At 44.5% G+C, this 21,561-nt stretch overlaps 1 protein-coding gene across 1 annotated transcript in view; it reads left to right on the forward strand.

Moving 5' to 3' along the window:
* TEX9 (testis expressed 9) overlaps positions 1 to 21,561 on the forward strand; it is a 573,374-nt gene that overhangs the window by 282,053 nt on the left and 269,760 nt on the right. The window contains exon 9 of the mRNA XM_078684880.1: positions 16,608 to 16,781. Coding sequence (XP_078541006.1) covers positions 16,608 to 16,781 — 174 coding nt within the window. The remainder of the gene's footprint in view (positions 1 to 16,607; positions 16,782 to 21,561) is intronic.

Raw genomic sequence — 21,561 nt, forward strand, 5'->3', positions numbered from 1 at the left:
ATTGGCAAAGAGGGAGATCACTGCACACTGGAAATCGGTAAGAGGGCCCATCTGGGGAGTTGGAAGGCAAAGGGGCGTAGAGCGAAGGTGCGCTTAGGATTCAACAGGCTATGCTGACTAACCATGAAAAATCACTGGAGGCAGCTAGGGCATGGGAGGCGTTGGTGATTGCACTGCAGGCGCCTGAGACTGATTCAGAGGACGGTACGCTTTTGGAAGTTCCAGTGGGTTCCTCGGGCTCTGCAGGGGGGTTGGAGTAGCACTGGTTGTATTCCCGGAATGTTTATCGGACATCACCTATAATGTGGTAACCTGTACTGTATTGATATTGCTGATACAACCGTGACAGAAGGGTTAGAAGTCCTGATGTTGTTGTATTACGCCTGGTTAGGGCACACCGCTGGTAGGGGGGGGGGTTGGGCAGGATGACAAGGGAAGTCTGGTTTGAGTTAGAGTTTAACTGTTAATGTCTGTACTAGAAATAGTGGTGATCGATTGCTAGCCTGTGCCACCTTCTATTTAAACTAAGGAAAGCACAACTGGGCAAGGGACATAAGGATCATATGTTAGCTATCAAGTTACTCCTAAAGCAGCTGGACCTACGCGGAGGGGAAAGAGGGGCGGCAGGAATATGTAAAGTAAATATGCACTGATGTACAAACTGCCGGATGTTACTTGGAAAACCATTTTTTAAAAAATTAAAAAATTGACTGCAGTTGTGCTAGCTGTGTTAACCTTCAGGATCTTGTTTTTTCCCATGTACATGTTGAGGCCAAGTTGTGCTGATGTGGCTGCCACATTGTCTGTATATTATTATCCATACAAGTCTGTATAAGAACATAGACTTATGATACGAGTGCTTGTAGACATAATCAAAGATCTGAGACATATGATGGTTGATTACTATACCCATTTTCCAACCGGCTCTAAACCATCTGTGCCACCTCAGCGAGTCTCTACTCCAGCACAATCTGCACCACAAGCATTTTAAGACAAAGGTCATCACCCTCATCAAACTCCAGAACAAGTACAACAGTTCCTAAAAGTACCTCAACCTCCCATCTAGGTAGGTGGTGATTACCAATATAAGTATGTTTTAAGAAGGAGAAATACTTACCTGGGGGAGATGAATAGGACAATTCCATCTTACCAGTGACAATTCCCCGCTAGATGACTTTGGAGATTTCATATATTGGTGCATAGAGTGGCCAAATGATTTGACCTTCCAGTGTATTGAAGGAATCTGGCTGTTTTATGTATGACTTTGAGCAAACAGCTAAATTGTCAGTCAGCGCAATTCCTCTTGTACAACACATCTTGCAAAAGGAGAGAAAGTGTATGTAAACACCAGCTACGATAGCCAAAGTGGTACCTATCCACAGATAGATAAAAAGGTTAAAATTCCAGATAATTCACCAACGTGCCTCCTAGGTCACCCTAAGGTGAATTTCGTCATAACGTATGTGACTCAGAGAAGATCCAGAAATCCGATGGCACCCTGCACAGCCCTACCAGGCCGAAAAGGCCAGAGAATGGATATGGCTAAGTAAGATTTTCCTCTTTGGCTGCTGTAGCCATAAGAGTGGAGAAGGCATTGGCAATTATTGGCAAGTTTGACTGACAAATGTGCTCAGACATAGCCCCATGTCTTTAAATGCTGCCGTAGGACAAAAATAAGAGGTGAAAGCTGTCCTCCATGAGAGTGAAAAATCAATCAATCAATTCCACAACCGATGTGTAAAACATAGGGTGCTGGCAACTAGCCAGAGCATAAGTGTTAAGTGCTCAAGTATGGTTAAAAGCTACCTCATTCATACCAGAAGTCCAAAATAGAATCTAGGACATGTTTTTGTATGGTGAATGGTTGTTTAGAAAACGTATAGATGATGCGCTCCAGGGAATCAAAGTAACTACAGAAACTGCCTGACTACTCAGAGCTTTACAGCAGCTTAGCCCTCAGTCCTTTCGTGGAACAGTCAAACTTCCATCATACTGAGAATCATTTTAGAGTTACAGGTACTCACAATATCAACCTCAACAATACTGCAAGGACTATGCACCACACCAGTATTCCTATAGAGAACAGCAGCAACCCTATTTAAGGCAACCACAAAAGTGTATACCTCAGCAGTCCTTACAGCTGGGTCCGCTGCCAGCGTTAGGCATACCAGGGCGCGTCATCTTAGACTTGACATCCACCCTCTGCCTCTGTGATGCCTAGAGGACATGGCACCGGAGACTTAATCAATTTACACCTACCTCCGCAGCCTACCGTACTCACTCGTGGATAGACTTGATATTTTTACCCACCTCTGATTGCCAAGTGCTTTCTCAAGTTCGAATACTACCTGGTGGGATTTCAGACCATTCCCCTCTACTCCTCCATCTCGGACCCCCAAGTCCTGCCAATACGGTGTCTTAATGCCTGGTATCTCCAGGATAGGGCCTTCATTCAAACTCTTAGCGCTGAACTCCAAGCTTGTTTCTGCAGCAATGAGAGATCGGTTGTGAAGGTTGACACCCTATGGGCTATTAGCATGGCAGCTATGTGTGGCTTTGCTAGGGGGGGGTATTAGGCCACAGGAGTGTGCTCGCATCTCTCATATTACCAAATTCGAAGCACGTTCCCTTAGCTTGGAACAACACCCCGCATCTGATCCCAAGGACATCATCTCCTGACAACTGGGTCTCCTTCACGAAGAAATCCGTCATCACTCCCTCAGGGCTGCCTAATATTTTTGGTAGCCCACAACAGCCAGGATCTATGCCTGGGGAGACAAAAATGGGAAGCCCATTTATATTAGTTGTCATCCCATCAGCAGGTGAATAGAATCACACCTGAAATTACCGATGAATGACGTCACCTATGTCACACTTTCAGAAATTGCACAAGTGTTTGCCCACTATTCTCAATACCTGGAAAGGGCTCCTGCAGGGAGGGGAGACATGTATTTTCCTGGGCACTTCCTTGATGCCGTCCCTGTCCCTTGCTTGTCTCCTGCTGAAACTTGCATGATTGATGTACCCTTTACAGCAGAGGAGGTTGGGGAAGATTTGTCTGGATTTGCTTAGGGGAAAACTCTCAGACCAGATGGCTTCCCTAAGGAATATTATACTACATTTCGTGAGACACTAACTCCCTACCTTCTGTCACTTTACAAGGAAGTATGTCACACTGGCGCCTTTCCTCCAGAACTGGACTTGGCTACTATCGTAGTGATCCTTAAAACACAACCTCCCTCCAAATCATGCACTGACTACCTTCAAATATCTCTTTAAAGGATAACTCAAAATCTTTGCCACTATGCTAGGTACTCGTCTCAAGCACATCCTCTCTGCGCTGATCTACCCAGATCAATTTATCTTTATGCCGACCCATAGCATGAGGCTCCACGTGGCCCTGGCTTACCGTCATCGTTTGCCACACAATTGAGCTTTACTTTTTATTGATTTTGAAAAGGCATTCGACACAGTGGACTGGGGTTACCTTCAGCTAGTGATGATTCTGACTGGCATCAGACCTCTATTTCATGGCATGGTTCATGCTCTCCATTCCAACCCTACCACTTGAGACCGATTAATGAGGGCCTCTCCACAAATTTCCCCATAGGGCAAGAGAATAGATGGGGCTATCCCCTATCCCTACTCTTCTTTGCGCTTGCAGTTGAGCCTTTAGCTCAACTGGTCCTTACAGACGCCCAGTTAAGGGGATGGAATTGGAGTGATGTCCAGCTGGATCTCATAGGTCTGTACGCGGACGATGTCCTTCTATATCTTGCAGACACTGCCATGAGTTGTCCTTGCTGTCTTCATGTTATGTGATGCTTCGAGGCAGCCTCAGGTTTTAAGATGAATCCTGCCAAATATGTGCTGGTTCCCTGGGCCTCGTCTAGAGACTGCTTTGACTGGCAGACGAAAATTCCTCTTCATCAGCTCAGTTTGTTATTGAGGCACTTGGGTTACTTTATACCTGGAACTCACCTGGACCTTTAATCTCCAACCCCTAGTTCAAAAGGCCAAATCTTATTAGGTGGCATTCCATTCCCTTAAATGTCATGGGATGTATAACTTTATACAAGATGAGGTTTCTCCTACGGTTCCTGTGCATTTTTCTGAAATTACCTCTCCACTTTCTGCGAACGTGGTCCTGAGCTCTGGAGAGGGTGTTTCTGTGGCATGGGTTTCGACCCATCTTGCTTTCACATATTGTCAACAAGGGTCCTATGATGGTGGCCTGGGAATGACTAATCTTTACCTTTATTATTTGGCCTCTCAACTCCTTGTTATTCACAATTGGTTTAATGGGGGATGGTCTGACCCCGCTCACCGACTAGAACTGTCCTTTCTGGGTTTCCCTCCCTACAGACCCTGCTTTATAGCTTTCCAATCCCTACCTCCATGCTTCAAGTAACTAGAGTGGTGTTCCTAGCCTGGAGAGTTGTGCTTAGACATGTCCAATGGGACGTTAGGCTCACACAGCAGACCACTCTCTGGCATGGCACCTGGTTGAAGGAGGTGGTAACGCGTCAGGGTTTTAAGGGCTGGGATCTTATTTGTATCACCCAGTTGGGTGACATCTGGTCCAGGATGCACATACGTCCTTTCCAAGACCTTCAAGCCACCTACACCCCGTGCAAATATCCAACTCTATAAATATCTTCAACTCTGACATGCTCTCCACACTCATGTCTTGGTACCTGAAACCTTGCCTCAGTTTAGTCCCATTGAAGCCAAACTCCTTATGGGAAATCTTGGCCGCACTAGAATCTCCCAGATTTATCATACGTTAATCAATTCACCCGATACGCTGTATCATCTCAGAGCCCTGTGTGAGGTATTTTGGGTTCCACTCATAATGTAGCTGCCCGATGGGTCCTCGAGAGCTTACTATTTCCACTCAATTGCAGCTGATTCAAACATATTGTCTTTACTATTCCTACTGCTCCCCGACCAGGCTTCCACCCTAGTCCCTCTTTCCCCTGATGTGGAATAGATCCAGCAGATTTTTATCACATGGTATGGTTCTGCTATGTGATCACAAATTATTGGACCATAGTGTTCCGAAATATGTTAAATGTTATTGGCTGGGAAATTCCTCTCTCTCCTTAGTTGATATTGCGTGGTGTGTTGGAGGGCTGTGGAGGCACAAGAGCTGAGCGTTTGTTAATGTGTGCGTCCTCCTAATTGCCAAATGCGATATTGCTCCTCGATGGCTGTCCCCTGCCCCATCTATCCTGTCGGGATGATGGCGAGCAGTAGACAGGTGCATGCAGCAGGAATGTGTAGTCTGAGGCCAGAGGCTGCCACCACAAACATGGGCAGGATTGGGGGGGGAAGTGGTTGGATCAATTTGTCTGAGAATATAACTACCATAGGATTTTGGATGGTGCTTTTTATAATTATGATGTACTACTTTATTGTCACTGATTTGTTCAAACGCTGCTCCTTCTGTATCGTGATGCATGTGTCTCAGTTGTTCAACTTTAATACTCTCTGTAGCTTAAAACCAATAAAATGTGTCCATCAAAAAAAGACGCTAGACGTCACTGACAAACTACTGACACCAGATACTGAAGAATGCAGTGTAACAACATCAGGACCTGTAGCGGGAAGAATATCTACTTTTTAGAAAAACTGGATGTTAACCAGTACAGTCACACATTGGAGTTTATACAGCATCCACCAACGATGCCACCTCCCAGAGTAAAACACAAACACCTACATTTGTCGAAGGCATACATTTGAACTATGCTACAGAAGAAAGCTATTGAATAGTCCCATAACACAATCAAAATGTTGGATTTTACTCCACATACTTTCTAGTAAGAAAGAATAGTGCACAAGAATGGAAGCCCATCCTAGATTTACGCTGGCTCAACTTATATCTAAAAAACCAAATTTTCAGGATAGTTACACTTCAAGACGTTCTGCCCCTTTTAATTACAAATGAATGCATGGCATCATTGGATCTCAAACAGGCATACTTCTGTATTCGCATTCTCAGAAAACAGAGAATATTCCTATGATTCGAGATAGCCAGTTGTCATTACCGTTCAGACTCCGGTCCACATCCAGAATATTTACAACATGTATGGCTCAAGTTACAGCCCACCTTCATCGTCTAGGACATCAAATTTACCCTTACCTTGATGACTGGATGCTCAAAGGCTCGTTCATAAAGTCTACCAAAAACTCAAACAAAGCCTGTATCGAGCTCTTCAAGTCCTAAGGCCGTCTTCTAAACAAAAGCAAGTTGTCCTTAATTCCAACAAGAATTACTTTCTTAGGCACCATACTGGATAGAACAACCACAAAAGCATTTCCATCATTGGACAGACAAATGACTCTATCCGATAGAGACATTTAGTTGCAGATTCCTTACCTTTGAACTTCCAGGCGTCAGGCTGGATCCGGAAGAATTTTCTTAGCAGTAACCTTGCACACTGGGAGATGACTTCGGTCAACTCCGCTTGACGTGGTCTGCGTTGTGATGTCTGCGTCGTCAATGTAACCGCCACTCCAGCATGCTGATGTCAGTTCTTTACTTTCCGGCCAGCCAGCGCAGATCCGTCATTTTTGACAGACTTTTAAAAACTTTTTGTCAACTCCTTTTGGTGTGCTAAGGATGTTTAGCAAGAAGACCTTTGGGCTCAAGCCATACCATGCCTGTCACCAAGCAATGTCGGTCACGGACCCCCACTTGATATGTCTCTGGTGCCTGGAACACAACCACTACAGTCATGCGCCGATTGCTGAGCCATTGTGCTGAAAGCTTTGAGGGAGCGGTTCCTAAAGCTACTCGCGGTCTGGCGCCTTGGAGGTCACCCCATCGATCCCAATCCCGGTTGAGAGGAAGGTCCAGCCAGCGCTCCTGAGGATCGAAGTCCTCTTCTTTCAAGTCGTGGCGGTCAGGTAAGAGGCACCACAAAAAGCACAAGAAGTCGAAGCATTCTTCGACCATTCCCCATCCGTCGCGTGACGAGACAGAGTAGCCTCGGCGTTCATGACTCTGCTCCGCATTGCGGGTGCCTGGGTCTGGCTCTGCGTTTCCCTCCCTTTCTGGGGCCGGAAGCAACCCCCACCCAACTTAGAGTTTTATGATGCCATGTATGCCAGATTTAGGTGGTCAGACCCAACCAGCGGGCCCTCGGGCCCCGCAGGCTCGGATGAAGGAGTCTCCGTGGGTTCTACGCCTTCGGCTTTGGTGCCACAGCCTCCTACTGCACCCGTTCCATTCCCGGACTGGCACCGATCGCACCTCCACAACAAACTTTCCTGGCTCCACACCTGCCGCCGAGGTCCTCTGTGTTGCCGGCACCCACCGGCAGCACCTCCCCAATCCTCATTCCAGACGTCCACCGAGACCGGAGCAGTACGGCTCCATACCGTTCCACCTGCCCTATTCTGAAGAGTTAGGAATGGATGAGGAGGATTGGGAGGGGGAGTAAGATCCCTTAGAAATCACTCAACCACAAGACATGGACTGATATGAGAAACTGGGTGATGCCAGTGGTCTGGACACCTCCCCAGATTCTGTCATGTTTTCTCCTCCTAACTTTGCTACGGAGGAAGCTGTATCATTTGCTGTGACGGTGCCTAGGGCTGCGGAGGTCTTGGACCTGCAGCTCCCTACGGTAGCAGTCGAGACTAAAGTCTTGACAGAGGTCTTGCAGCCTGGTGTCCCCGCCTCGGAACCCTTGCTGCCTTTCAATGAGGCCTAGACGGACGTACTTCTGGACACCTGTTCCAAGCCCAGCAAAAGGGCACCTGTGAACAGAACAATTACCCACCACCATTGCCCTTCACCGAACGACTCTGCTTTCCTTACCGCCCACCCCACCCCACCAAGCTTGGTGGTTCAAGCTTCCATTTCCTGTGGCGCATTCCCTTCTGCACCCCCGGACAGAGAATGCAAGAGACAGGAAAGCTTTGGGAAGAAAATGTTCTCTTACGCCAGTCTAGCATTGTGATCGGTGAACAATGCATGCCGTTTGGGCTGTTATTCCCATTCGATATGGTACATGGTTGCACAGGTGCTGCCAGAGTCTCGGAGGAGGACTTGATTCTTCTCTCCCAAGCTATTTCAGAGATTCAGTGAAGTTCATCATCTGATGTGGCTTGGACATGACAGACTGGGCATATCTATTTCCTCGACAGTGGCCGTACGTCACCAAGCCTGGCTGAGGGCGTTTGGTTTTTCAGGCGATGTCCAGGCTAATCTTATGGACATGCCCTTTGAATGCTCCTGTCTCTTCGGAGACTAAGCAGATGCAGCACTTGAGCGTTTTAAAGACTCGCTGGCTACCGCCAAGTCCTTGGGGCTCACCACAACATCTTGGCCTGTGTCTGCTTTTCACTCCTTTCGTGGCTACGGAAAGGGCTACCTACCGCGCCAACCCTATTCCAGCCAGAGGCCCCCGCAAGTTCAGCAACCTCTGCGGGGCCATGGACGCGGTTCACCCTCTTGGTCATGAAGCCTCTCCCTTTCATCAGAGCGGTTCTGGATACGGTGAAGTTTTGGGCCTATCCTCCCAGAAGTCCAGTCCAGTATATTTAGGCGCTGATACCGATGTTTCAGCATCTATTTTGGATTTCAGTGAGAATGACTCTTAAGCTGTTGGGCCTCCTGCATCCTGCATCCTGCAAGTGGACCATGCCAGATGGCACATGCAGGGTTTGCAGTGGGACCTAAAGTTCCAATGGGCACTGACCTGGTTCAGATATTGGCGGGCACTGCGAAGGACCTACAGTGGTGACTAACAAACCACAATTAGGTCAGAGGTTGACCCCTCTCCCCTCCTCATCCAGATCTGTTAGTAGTGATGGTTGCGTCTCTTCTGTGATGGGGCGACCATCTGGGGAAGGTGGATGTAGGAGAGTAGGGTCTGCTATCCTCTGGTCACCCCATTTTTTTGCTTTTTGCTTCACTGGTTTTCGACTTAATGTGGCTTTGGGCCTGCTAATCAGACCCACAGCCCTGCTGTTCTCTCTCTAAATTCACAACCATGTACTTTAGGTACATCACCAATTGGGATTGTGTCACTATAGGTACCTAGGGCATAGGTGCATCCAAGGCCTACCAGGGGCTGCAGCATATCTTTTGCCACCCCTGACTGGCCATCCAAACTGACACAACTGGCTGATCACTCAGCTGGGGCAAGGTCGTGTAATCACCCCTTGCTTAGATATAGTATACCTATGTCTAACCTTCTATCTGGACACATATACACCTATAAGTCACTCCTATGGCAGGCCTTAACAATCCTGAAGGCAGAGTGCTTGGTTATATGTGAGATGGTGCTCTAGCATGAGCTGAGCCTGTCTGCAGCTTTCGGAACCATGTCCTTATAGCTGTTCCAGGATATTGCCATACCATATACTCTTAAGTGCATTATGAACCTCGCGGTTAAATGCTATCTTTGGTTTGGCTTTATCAAAACATGTCGTGTAAGGTGTCATACGCTTTGGAATACTACCCCCTCGCCAGTTCTGGTGACGGGGGTAGCATTTCACCCTTCTAGAGGGAGAAGACATGTTACTTTCCTTAAACCCGGTTAAAGTTAACCAGAGCCTCAGCATCACAAAATGGATGCTGCTGCCACAGACACAAGTCTGACCTCCTGCTGCTGGGAGCCCTTCCTGCGAGGGAGGCTTGGACAATAGGTTTCCTGTCACAGGGAGGTTCTAGCACCACCCCAGACAGGAGATAGTGGATTGGGGCAGGGAGGGCTGAATGAAACGAGACACTGCCTGGGGCACACAAGGTGTCCCATGCATAGTCCAGTTCAAACCGGTGCTGGGGCACTCCAGCCCCAGCTCTGGCGTGAAATTGGACAAAGGGAAAGGGGTGTAACCACCCCCTTCCTGGTTCCCACCCATAGGAGGGACCTAGCAGGTAATCCAGCCCCTTGATTTGGAATTAAGGTAGGAGCTGTGTCCCAAGACTTTAGATAATCCTGACTGAAACTCGGATACGAAACTCTGGACCCTTCGACATCCTACTCGACGAAGAAGACTGAAGAATCCACCTTGTGGTCAAGGAGTGACCACCCTGTGCAAGCAGGCACCATCAAGCGTTCAACGGTTTGCTTTGTTGTTGCTTCCGCCGGAACTCGAACGACAGAGACCGACAAGAACCGGACTTCCAGACATCCAACAGCCCGATCCACAGCCACAGCAAAGCTGAGACCCGTGGAGGCGACGTGAGACGTGGGACCGGCCATCTTGGATAGCCAGCGAAGTGCTTTCTGTGCAGCTACTGAGGCACCCTCGAAGCTGTGCATTGGGGATTGAGAAGCCCCAGCCCCGAGCATCCTTTGCACCGAAGATCACCTCTCCACACTCCCCGAGTGCTGCGTGAGGCCCTTTTGCATTTTCCTGCTCGACTCATCTGTTCGGTCACTTGCCCGTTGGCTAGTGGCCTCTGTGACGACGAATCTTCAACGCTGGTCTGGTTGCTCCAGACTGGCCTTTGCTCCCCTGAAAAGGAGCAGCCCATCAGACCTTGCTGGTCTGATCCAGAAGCCATCTTCGATTTCTGAGTGGGTTGCATTTGCCAAGGCCTGTTGACTCTGAAGGGATTTTTGAAGGAGTTAACCCACTTGTTTCCCCTTCTCCTTTTATTATGCCACAGTGGGACCTTAATTTGGTCCTTACTTTCTTGATGTGTGCACTGTTTGAGCCACCACACAACTGCCCTCTATGTTTGCTCACTATCAAAACAGCCTTTTTGGTGGCAATCACCTCTGCCAGGAGGGTGAGCTAACTGCAAACGCTGTCATCACAGCCTCCTTACCTGACTGTCTCTCAGGACAAAGTGGTACTCCAGACTAGAGCATATTCTCTGCCTAAGGTGGTAACACCCTTCCATCTGGGGCAGTCTGTTACGCTCCCCACTTTCTATGCACTCTACACCTTCTAAAGCAGATGAGCATCTCCACTTTCTGGAAACAAAAAGAATGTTCTTGTTCTACCTTAATCCCACCAAAGAGTTCCGGGTGGATGACCAACTCTTTATAGGGGTGTGCTGTTCAAAAGAGGACCATTTCAAACTGGGTTATCCTATGTATCAAAATATATTATGCCTTGGCAAAGAAACAGCCTCCTGAAGGTGTAAGTGCCCATTGCACTAGGGCGAAGGCAGCCACCACGGCGTTCCAGCGGGGTATCCCTATTGCTGATATCTGCCAGGCGGCCACACGGGCATCTCTGCACACATTAGTCAGACACTATTGCCTGGATTCTCAGGTTTATAGGGAGGTCCTATTTGGCCGCTTTGTCTTGCAGGATTTCTTGGTTAAAACATTTCTGCACGACCACCTCCGGGGAAGGTATTGCTTGAGTATCTGTTCAAAGGTAAGGGATCTGCAGCTAGATTTCTCTATCAGATGGACAAGTTACTTACCTTCTGTAACGTCTTTTCTGTTTGAGACATTATCTAGCCACAGATTCCCTACTGACCCACCCATCCTCCCCGCACTGCAGAATTGTTTTTAGTGTTAGGGCTGTTCCCTTTAAGGGCCCTTGTTATTTTTTTTAACGCTCCATGGTCAGTCACTTCTGGCGTGGAAAGTCGTGAAAAGTTCTGACAATAGTGCGCCGGAGTGGCGGTTATATTGACAATGCAAACGTCACGATGACGACCAACACGACGCAGATGAGGTAGCGCTTATTCGACCAACACCATCTACTGGCATTTAGGGGTACTGCTAAGAAAAAGCTTCCAAATCCAGTCTGACGCCTGAAAGTGCAGAGGTAAGGAATCTACAGCTAAATCAGGTCTCTACCAGATAAGGCATTACCACTGGTGAAGCATATACTTAAACAAAAAGCAGTAAAAGTACACCTTCTCAAGAGATGACTGGCTATGAGGTCTTCCTGTATAGTGCTAAACCCACACCGCAGAATTCACATGAGGCCTATACAAGAAGAAATTGACAATTAATAAACAACGCTATCTGTTTAGATAAGAATAGTCATAACAAAAATTAAACAAGCCCTTTACCCCTCCTCTGGTGAACAGCTCAGAAGAAAATAGGTACAGGATTTGCATTCCTTCAACCAAAATCCTGCCTAGTGTTCACTACCAATGCCTCAATGGAAGTATGGAAAGCACACCTTCAAGAATTATCAACAAAAGGGCTTTAGACACCACAAGAAAAGAGCCTACATATAAATGTGATCGTAGTCAGAGCAGTAAGGAGAGCATTACATCTACAACTCGAAAGTGCTGGTTAGAACAGACAACACTACAATGATGATTTACCTCTGAAAACAATGTTGAGCACTCTCCAAAATTATATTAGGAGAGGCTCAAAAACGTTGGTGTAACCTTGGAATAACCCAAGCAACAACACCTCCGGCACTAGCAGGTATCAGGCAGATTACATCAGCCAAACATTGCAGGACTGCTAGGAGTGGGACCTGGACGTAAACATTTCAGACCTGGGGAAAACCAAGCCTAGATCTGGTTGAGCAACAAGAAATGCAGTTTTTCCCACGCACACACCCATAATTACATTACTGAGGGAATACTATTTTCATAGCTGTTTGCCTACACTTTTCCACTGGTTCCTCTCCTACCCAAGCTGATAAATGAAAAAAGAACCCTGTATGCTGATTCTCATAGCCTCTCCACTGGCCAAGACAGTACTGGTTCTCGGCCCTCAACCCAGAGCTGTCTCAACAAATAAAACATAAATGAAAAAATGTAAATGATTTTGTAGCTGGTGTCCCTCTAAGGGAGTTCATCCTTTTCAAGTACACACCAATCAGAATCTGCCTTACCTGCGAAATCTGAGCTCAGTCGTGGCTCAATCAGAGTTCACCTCACATTTCACACACGCTCTATATGCGCCATCTATATGGTAACAAAGAGTTGTTAAAGAGTTCCTAAAACGTTTAATAAGAGTATTCTCCCCGACAAGAGCACCGCCACCCACCTGGGAACTAAGTACTGTAATGTCAACTCCATTTGAGCCTATTCATAAAGCCACCATACAATTACAAACCTGGAATACTGCATTTCTTCTAGCAATAACGGTGAGCGGGTGAGATCCAAGCATTTACTATTACAGAACTTATACAGTTTTCAAAGGACATGGTAGTGTTAAGAACAAATCTCAGTACCAACAGATTCATCTAAATGAGCCAGTTATCCTCTGTTTTTCAAAACCAAACCACTCCAAGAGAAAGAACTCTTCACTCGTTCGACATCACAAGCATTGGCGTAGCCAATAGGTCTTGCCTTTGTGACCTTATAAGTATTTAATTATGCAGCACAATATCCTTGGTGCAACATAAACTATTGCATGGCTAAACACTTTTAATGTCCCAAAGGTGAGACCAATTGGCTACGCTTGTAGTAACTATATATTTCAAAATTTGGCTTCATCACCCATTTAAGGGAGTTGAGACGCAAATCTACAATTTTGAATAACTTTATACTGATTTTGTGTGTAGTCCAAAATAGTAAAGTTACTCAAAAATGTAAGACTAAATGTCCTATTAGTAAACCTACACGTCTAGATTTACTGTTGTGAATAGGCCCCTGTGCCTCGAGACAGGACAAGTTGGGATTGGAGTGTACAGCAAAGTCATGGTTAGCACCTAGTTTGTCAAGTTCTCATACTTAAAGATGGGTATCATCTAGTTAATTTACTATTCTTATATTCTCTCTTGGATTTGGTGCTTGAGGTCATGATAATTTGGTATCTTGCTAGGGAGGCAATGTTAAACAAAATTATTTGGAACCTCTTGCTTCTTTCCTGCCCAAAGCAAATGAAGAAATATTTGGCGAGGTTCCATCAATATAAATGATCAGTCATAAAGAAGGCACAATATATTAAAATACCTCATCTCTTTCCACCAGCTTCTCATTAAAATCCACTCTGTCTTCAAGACAGACTATGTGGCATATACAGTTATCCTCCATAATACCCCAAACTACTTGGCAAATAAATCTTTAAAATCGGATCACACACTACACAGACATGATCAAAGAATCGGAAAAGAGAAAAAAAATACAAATAACTTGTAATCTGGCTGCATCCCTAAACCTTACAATCATTCAGGTTGCTTCATGACTATCCCTTACTTTTCACCAGGCCCACTGGAATTCCGCGATTGTGGAGGGCAGAATTATGTGACAATGATGACTAAACTATGCGACAAGAAAAATCAATTTGTGCAGCACAATGCAATACATTTTGTGATCGTTTTTCAATATGATTGTGCTTTTTAAAAATAATGTAAACACACTTAACACTGTCTGGGCTAAGGTTCCACCTCATTAGTAACAGTTTAATGCTCCTTTACAGCAATAGCCATGTGAAAGGTGACAGTCAATGTTTGCAAAGGGTCTTTCACTGCACAGCAACACATGTGGCCGCATTTTTAGTAACTTTTGATTCGTTTGAGAAAAAAGAATGGAAAAAAAAGAATATTTTTTGGTCACATATGCAAATTATGCAATAGGTGATTGATGAGGTGGAAAATACAAAACTATGCAGAAAAAAGCGAGGGCTGCAGAATCGCTAATTCCGGGGGCTCTGCTTTACACTAACTAGGTAGTTTATTAAGCCAACCTGATGACCCCTTCGACCTCAGATTGGAACTGCCCCGCCAAAATACCTAGTAATTCAACACCTTACTGTTAATTCTCTGAAATCTCTTTCACACGTAACCCTCCATGTTCTCAGAAGTGTAAACCTATTATATGCACTGACTTACTAGTTGAATAGGATATTACCCAAGATGAACAAGCATGTATTCCACAAAAGCTGACCCGACATGACGACCGACAACAGAACATCAAGCGGAGACTCCCGCCAACTGCAGCACAGACTAAAGCTGTGTATCAGGCGCAATAGTGAGCTGTGGGAGCACAGGAGGTACCGAGAGTACCTAGCCTCGGTGACAACGTTTGCTGGGACAGACACTGATCAGCTGAGAGAATAAAGGAGATCCGGTCGAGGCCCTCTAAGAGGAACGGAGGGTGAGGCGGCGAAACTGGTAGGGAAGTACCACCCCCACAAGTACTCCCTGCCCGCTGAACTCAGCGCAGAGATTTCACAGTCCCGACGAGTGTCGAGAAGGGAGCTGCAGCGGAGACCTGCTACCTGACTCACCCTTCCAGCCTGCAGCGGTCCTGGTTGTTCAGCAGCTGCGACACGGACAGCGCCTCTGTGTGCCGCGGTTGCAGGGCCCGGACTGAGAAGACTCCGATGCGGTTAAGAGAAGCATCAACTCCGCCATCTTGCCTTCATGTTGAATACTCGCAGCAGCCATCTCTGAGCATCTGCTGGGATAATGGTATGAAACTAAAACTAACGTAAAACAAGCACGCGCGTGCCTCGTGCTCGCAAGTGGAGGAGTGCGGCCCAGAGCAGGGAAGGGCAGCGTTTCCCTTGTGGGCGAGCGCGATAATTACTACCAGATGGCGCTGCTCGCTCCCTCAAGGGAATAGCCAAACGTGCATGCAATGCATTCAAAGCAATGCAACGCGTGCACGTTTTTGCAGGCAAAAGTGTTGCAATGGCTATAGGTCTTTTTCCTAAGCAGCGCATGTGCGCTGCATAGGCAAGACCTAAACAAATGCCTAAAGTCTTTCTGCACAAAACTAAAGAGAGAATAAAATCCAGTCAACTCTTTGTCTCTTTCTCAGTGCCACGTAAACGTTTCTCTTTGCAAAACAGGGCATTTCAAGATGGATGGAAGCAACAATAACTTTTTTGCTATGCAAAAGCTAGAAAAACTCATTCTGCGAGACTTATTGCAACTTCATCTGCACTTTATTTGACATCTGTAGAGCAGCAACGTGGTGGAACACACACCTTGACAAAACATAACTGCCTGGAAGCAGTAGGATATAGAGCAGTGGGACAGACAGTTCTTCGCCATCTATTTAAATAAAGTGAGCCTTTGTGCTGCAAGGTGTGAGCTCCTCTGGGAGGGGTGAGTCATAGAGCACTCACCTTATTGGCAGAAGTTTGGACCTTTTATAATGAGGTGGCTGTAGTAATAAAGTGGGCACTGGCCGGAGTCTTTACTTATGTCAGTGCCCTGTATTGCTATTTCAAAGTTACAGATGGACCACCATTTTGGCAACAGGGAATGATCCAAGCAGATGAATCTATCAAAGATACCAATGCCGGAGAACCACAGTTGCAGGTAAGTAACTCATTTTATTATATAGTGCTTGATTGTAGCAAAAACATTCATATAATCTGTGCTGTTGTTTTAATGACGATGATTCAAATGCAGCTTTGCAATATTCCCTTCTTCCTGTCATAGGTTCTTCCTGTCATATGTTCCATTGTTCGGTACAGTGGCACAACAGTTTTCTCTCAGTGGATTTAGTCTCCAATTCACTACTACCTTTCACCTAAGTACATTTTCTGCAGACATCATAACCATTTTCTTAGTTTGCAAATCTCTAAGATAATACCTTTCATTTGTTCTGCACTTGAATAGGATGGTACTTTTGAAGACGTTTGTTTTTACACCTTTATTTGTTCTCTGTGATGTTGTTTAACTGTGACCCTGTTTGAATGTCTTTTGTAAATTAAATAAATTAAATTCATTGCAAATAACTTGTTGGTTAACAGGAAGATGAGAATCGAGATTTAACGTCCCGTGTAAAAGACCTTGAGGAAGATCGTATTCGGCTGCAGAGAACAGCTAACATTCAACAGTCACAGTGTGAAAAGTATAAAGCACTATCAGAGGAATCAAACAAGAAAAGTGATGGTCTACAGCAACAACTTGCTGGAGTAGAAAAGGTATGTGGCATATTATATTTTTCTTTCCTAGAAGTATTCAATCTCTAAAAAGCATAAGGTATGCATGCAGTGGCTGTCCTGCAATGAATGTTAAAAGAAAATGTGCTCAATGAAATAGGGACATGTGCAGCTCGAGGGGAAAAAAAGGCTGGACCATAGTCAACCTACTAGTCATTGCAGCCCGACATCAGCTAGATCACTACAACATTTGCAGGATGCAACACTACAACCAGTTGCATCCTGAGGGCAGCAGAGAGTTTTGTGGATGCTGGGAAGGCCAATGTATCATTATAACTCCACTCCTAGAATAGTTATGGAAAATGCTGCTTTCCTTAAAATAGTCCAGGGAGATTGTTCACCTTTCTGCTTCTAACCCTGGGATATTTTTGGAAAAGTTATTTTTTTTTCCCACAAATTCCCCAAATATTTTAAAAATGGATGTAAATGTTGTAATACATCATAGCAGATGCTGAGATGACCTATGAAGGCAAACATCTCGATCTATCTTGATGCAGCTACCCATACGTACTAAACCCATGCCTGTCAAACTTTGGCCAATACACAGAACTTTGACCAATCTCTTTGTAGGTACAGACCACTTGAAAAAAAGTCCTGGACTGTTTGATTTTGCCATGCCCGTGCTTTCATACCTCCCTAGGGTAGTAGATCGCCCTACACTTATCATTTTCATCAAGTAAGATGGGTAGAAGGAACAGTTTAGAGTTCAGGGTTTTCTGTTTTTTAACCAAACGGACATTGAATGTTTTTCCATACTATGGAGTACCTCAAAGCTCTTCAATCTTTTTACGTCCACAGTGTACATTTTAAATCCCACATGAATGACCCCCAGATGTTGTTCGAGGTGTGTACGGGTCACCTAATCTATATTTGGAAAGTGATCTGCATAACTGAAATATGAATGCAACCAAATTAGTTGCAGCTTGATGCAATGAGGAAAGTCCTACTTTTATGTACAGGGTTAGCAATCCAACCTTAGTAAAAGAACTTCTTTTTTTTAACTCATTCTTTATTGAAGATTTACAAGAATTTTTTGGACCCAACCACCCCCATTCCCTCACAAAACAAATAGATAGACAAAAAATAAAAAGTTAGCCACTCAGTCAAAGAGCGGTCACTGGCAACCAAATGTCTTACAATTTTCATCACATAATAAAAACAGAAAATACAGAGTCATGTACAGCCCCAGTATCTATCCAATCATCTTATAGGGATGTGAAATATCCCGCTGCCCAGTAGCTCCGCATTTTCAACGATGTACCCAGAGTTACATCACTCCTGTTTACCTTGTCCTTCCACCCCCGATGCGACTCCATCCAATCCCTCATTGGGGCCCAGACTTGGACACCTCTTGTCCGAAATCGTCTGCACTTCCGAGCATAAACTGAGATTTCTAAATTATATTTAGACATAAGCTGTACCAGCCATTGATTAAAGGATGGAGGGGCGGGATCGAGCCAGGCTGTTGTGAGGCATAGCCTGAGTACTACCATAGGAAGAAAACAAAAAACGGTTTGGCCAATGGGGGGAGAGGGGGGATAATAAGGATTAAACCAACTTTTATAGTGTTGGGCTTGTAAATTAGTAGAGAGAAAAGTTGAACGTGCGAGGTCTAAAGAGAAAAGACTATCCCCATTCGCCATTTGAAACCCCCTCCCAGCACTCAGCATGTCTATCTAGATCATCCCCCATCCTTTCATTTAGCAGCTTGTAGATCGTACCAATTGGCGTTTTCCTCTCGCTTAACAAATCTAATAGGACAGCCCTACTAAGCTCCTCCTACCCTCCTCCTTTTTCCCCCAACAAAATCTCTAATTTGCAAAAATGTAAAGAACTCATGATTCCTTAAGTTAAAGTTATTCTTCACAGCTTCAAAGGTAGTTATACCGTTATTGTCACAGAAGTCCCCAATCAATGGGCCTTGCTCTTTCCAGCAAATAATGTGGGAAACATGAAAAATGTCTGGCAAAAGGCGGTTATTGTCACAGAAGTCCCCAATCAATGGGCCTTGCTCTTTCCAGCAAATAATGTGGGAAACATGAAAAATGTCTGGCAAAAGGCAATTATCTTGGAGCGGTGTGTAAAAAACTAAAATGGCTAATCCCAAATTTCCTTCGGACACTACACTAGACTCAATATGCATATAAAAGTGTCTTAAACCTCAAATTCGAAGTGGCAAAACAGCAATCCCTTGAACCTAGTCTCCAATGACAAGTTCATAACATGAGGTGATATCGTTTTTTTTAAATGTTTTTTTTATTGATTTCCAAATATAACAAATGAACATCATGCAATAAAAATAAACAAATCACAAACTCAATGGAAGAGAAATGAATCTACAACTGCCTATTAAACGCATTGCATCTAACGAACAATCATTTATATCGGAAGTTGAAGCACAGAGACAAAGATTTCTAGAACGGGGATATCCCAGTGAGATTATTCAGACCGCAAGAAGCAGAATGGAATCTACATCTAGGCAAAATTTGATACAAAGCAAACAAAAGACTACAAATGAGAGATTAGTGTTTGTTTCCAAATACTCGACACAGTCTTCACAAATCAAGAATATTCTGAATACACGTTGGGAATTAGTCCTACATGAAGGAGATTTTCATGGTTTATTCATCAGCAAATCATTGTTTGCATATACAAGAAGCAAGAATTTAAAAGAGCTTGTTACCAGAGTGACTAAACCACAATTCAGAGAATCAGCAAACCCAGGAATGAAGAAATGTAGTAATTGTACGCATTGCAATAATGTTATAGAGGGATCATCAATTCTACATCCACAAACTGGCAAGAAAATCAAGCTTAAATGTCGGACTGATTGCAATTCTGCGTATGTAATTTACAGCATTAAATGTCCCTGCGGCAAACTTTGTGGGAAAAACTGAGCGTAAAGTAAAAGTGTGCATCACTGAACAGAAGAGTAGAATTCGCAGCAAAACCACCACATCAAGCTTAGTTACGCATTGGATGGAAATTAACCATTCTATACCACAATTGCGCTTTCAAGTCTTAGAACAAATTAAACTGGAACCTGATTGTGATAATGCCAAATGTCTTTCTAAAAGAGAGATCTGGTGGATCAATTTTCTGGAAACCTTGATGCCAAAGGGCTTGAATGACAAATTGGACATGATTTGCTACCTTTAATGATTGAGGGCAACATTTAAGATATCTTTTGCATGAGTAACATTTTTCTGCAGTACATTTGATCACAGTAAAACATAATCCAAGGTTAATTATAAACATATTTGATATGTATATTGAATCTCATTCAATTGGAACCTTTGATCTTTTGAGATTTTGAGAATGATTTGTGTTATATACGGTTGATTTTTTGTTACTGATGATGATTACATTGAATTTACCAACAGGATTCAAATTGTTAGTATGATGTGCAATAATATTGTGCATTAGAGTTTACTCACATTTTCTTTTATTCTTCACATTTCCCTTTTGTCCTTTTTCACCTTACTGGCTATCACTTTGCTTTTATTTTGCGGCACTTTTCGATTTGAGATTGCTTATTAGTAGGTGGAGGGGATCGCTTCAATCTTGCATTGCGAGCCGCGTCGTCTTGTTGAATCTGAATTGAATAAAGTTGTTGATAAAGTTTCACTATTCCAAGATGGATATCAGTCCGTTTTCGCTGTTGTTGAATGTGGAGAGCTTATGACGAGCAGACAGCGTTGCTACACGGCGTACTACACAGGGTGCTGGTTGTGGACTTTGGTTGTTTTTTAAGGTATGTAGGCAACATGAGGATTTGTTACAGGCTGGCGAGCGAGTAGTAACAGAAAGCTAGCGTTTTAGATGTGTATTCAGAGGAAGAGGGTGCATTAGTAGTAAGTGAGTAGCAAGGGCAGGAGAGTTGATTCAGCGCGACACGCTCATGTTATCTTTTCAGGCTCTCAGCAAAGGTAGTTATCGTGTTTGAGGTGTTTTTAAAGGCGAAGGGCATGTTAGTAGCAAGTGAAGAGCTAGGCAACAGATGTATTGGTGTAGCGCGATGCGCTCTAGCCACATAATCAAGTTTCTGTTTGGTTAATTTGCATGTTTAAGCAATGTGTCAGTCCAGTGCTCTTGAGAGTTTTTTCAAGAAGAAATAGGTTAATTCATAGATTATTCAGCATTTATTTTAGTTGATATTTATTTCTAGGTACCACGTTGTCACCTAAAAGAGGTAGCGGTATTTCGACGACTACCATAAAAGAATACAGAAGCTATTCAGACTGTGCGTCACTAACTCTCATACAGAAGTGGCGTACATTGAGAGGTAATTGAGCACCCTGCTTCTATTGATTGTGTACTTGCTTGCACCCATAGAATTGTTTAATTATTAGCACACTTCGCTTTCTAGAGTGAAGTCAGCGGACAGGCACGGCTTATAGAAAAAGAAGACAACGGTTACCAGTTCGCAGAGATTTTGCATCGAGTCCTTTGAACATACTCGTGTTGAAAAGTAGATATAGAGTGGTGTTGTGTGATTTAAGTCGGTTTTAGCACAACCGTGTTGATGGTAGCTGTATTTCTCTAGAGTTTCATGATCAACATCACTCTGAGTTAGAACAGAGCTTAACTGCTCAATTATTCACGCGATACAGTGGATATTTCTAAGAGCAACTCAATCATTAATTCACAGATTACAGTCGCCATTGTTCATTTCTGCTAGATTGTTTCTACACAAAGAAGTTCGGTGAGTAGCTTTGGGAAGCTTTCTTTTTCTTTTCTTTCTAGCTCTGTTCTATGTTGG

The sequence above is a fragment of the Lissotriton helveticus genome, chromosome 3_2, assembly GCF_964261635.1.
Source record: "Lissotriton helveticus chromosome 3_2, aLisHel1.1, whole genome shotgun sequence".
NCBI lineage: Eukaryota > Metazoa > Chordata > Amphibia > Caudata > Salamandridae > Lissotriton > Lissotriton helveticus.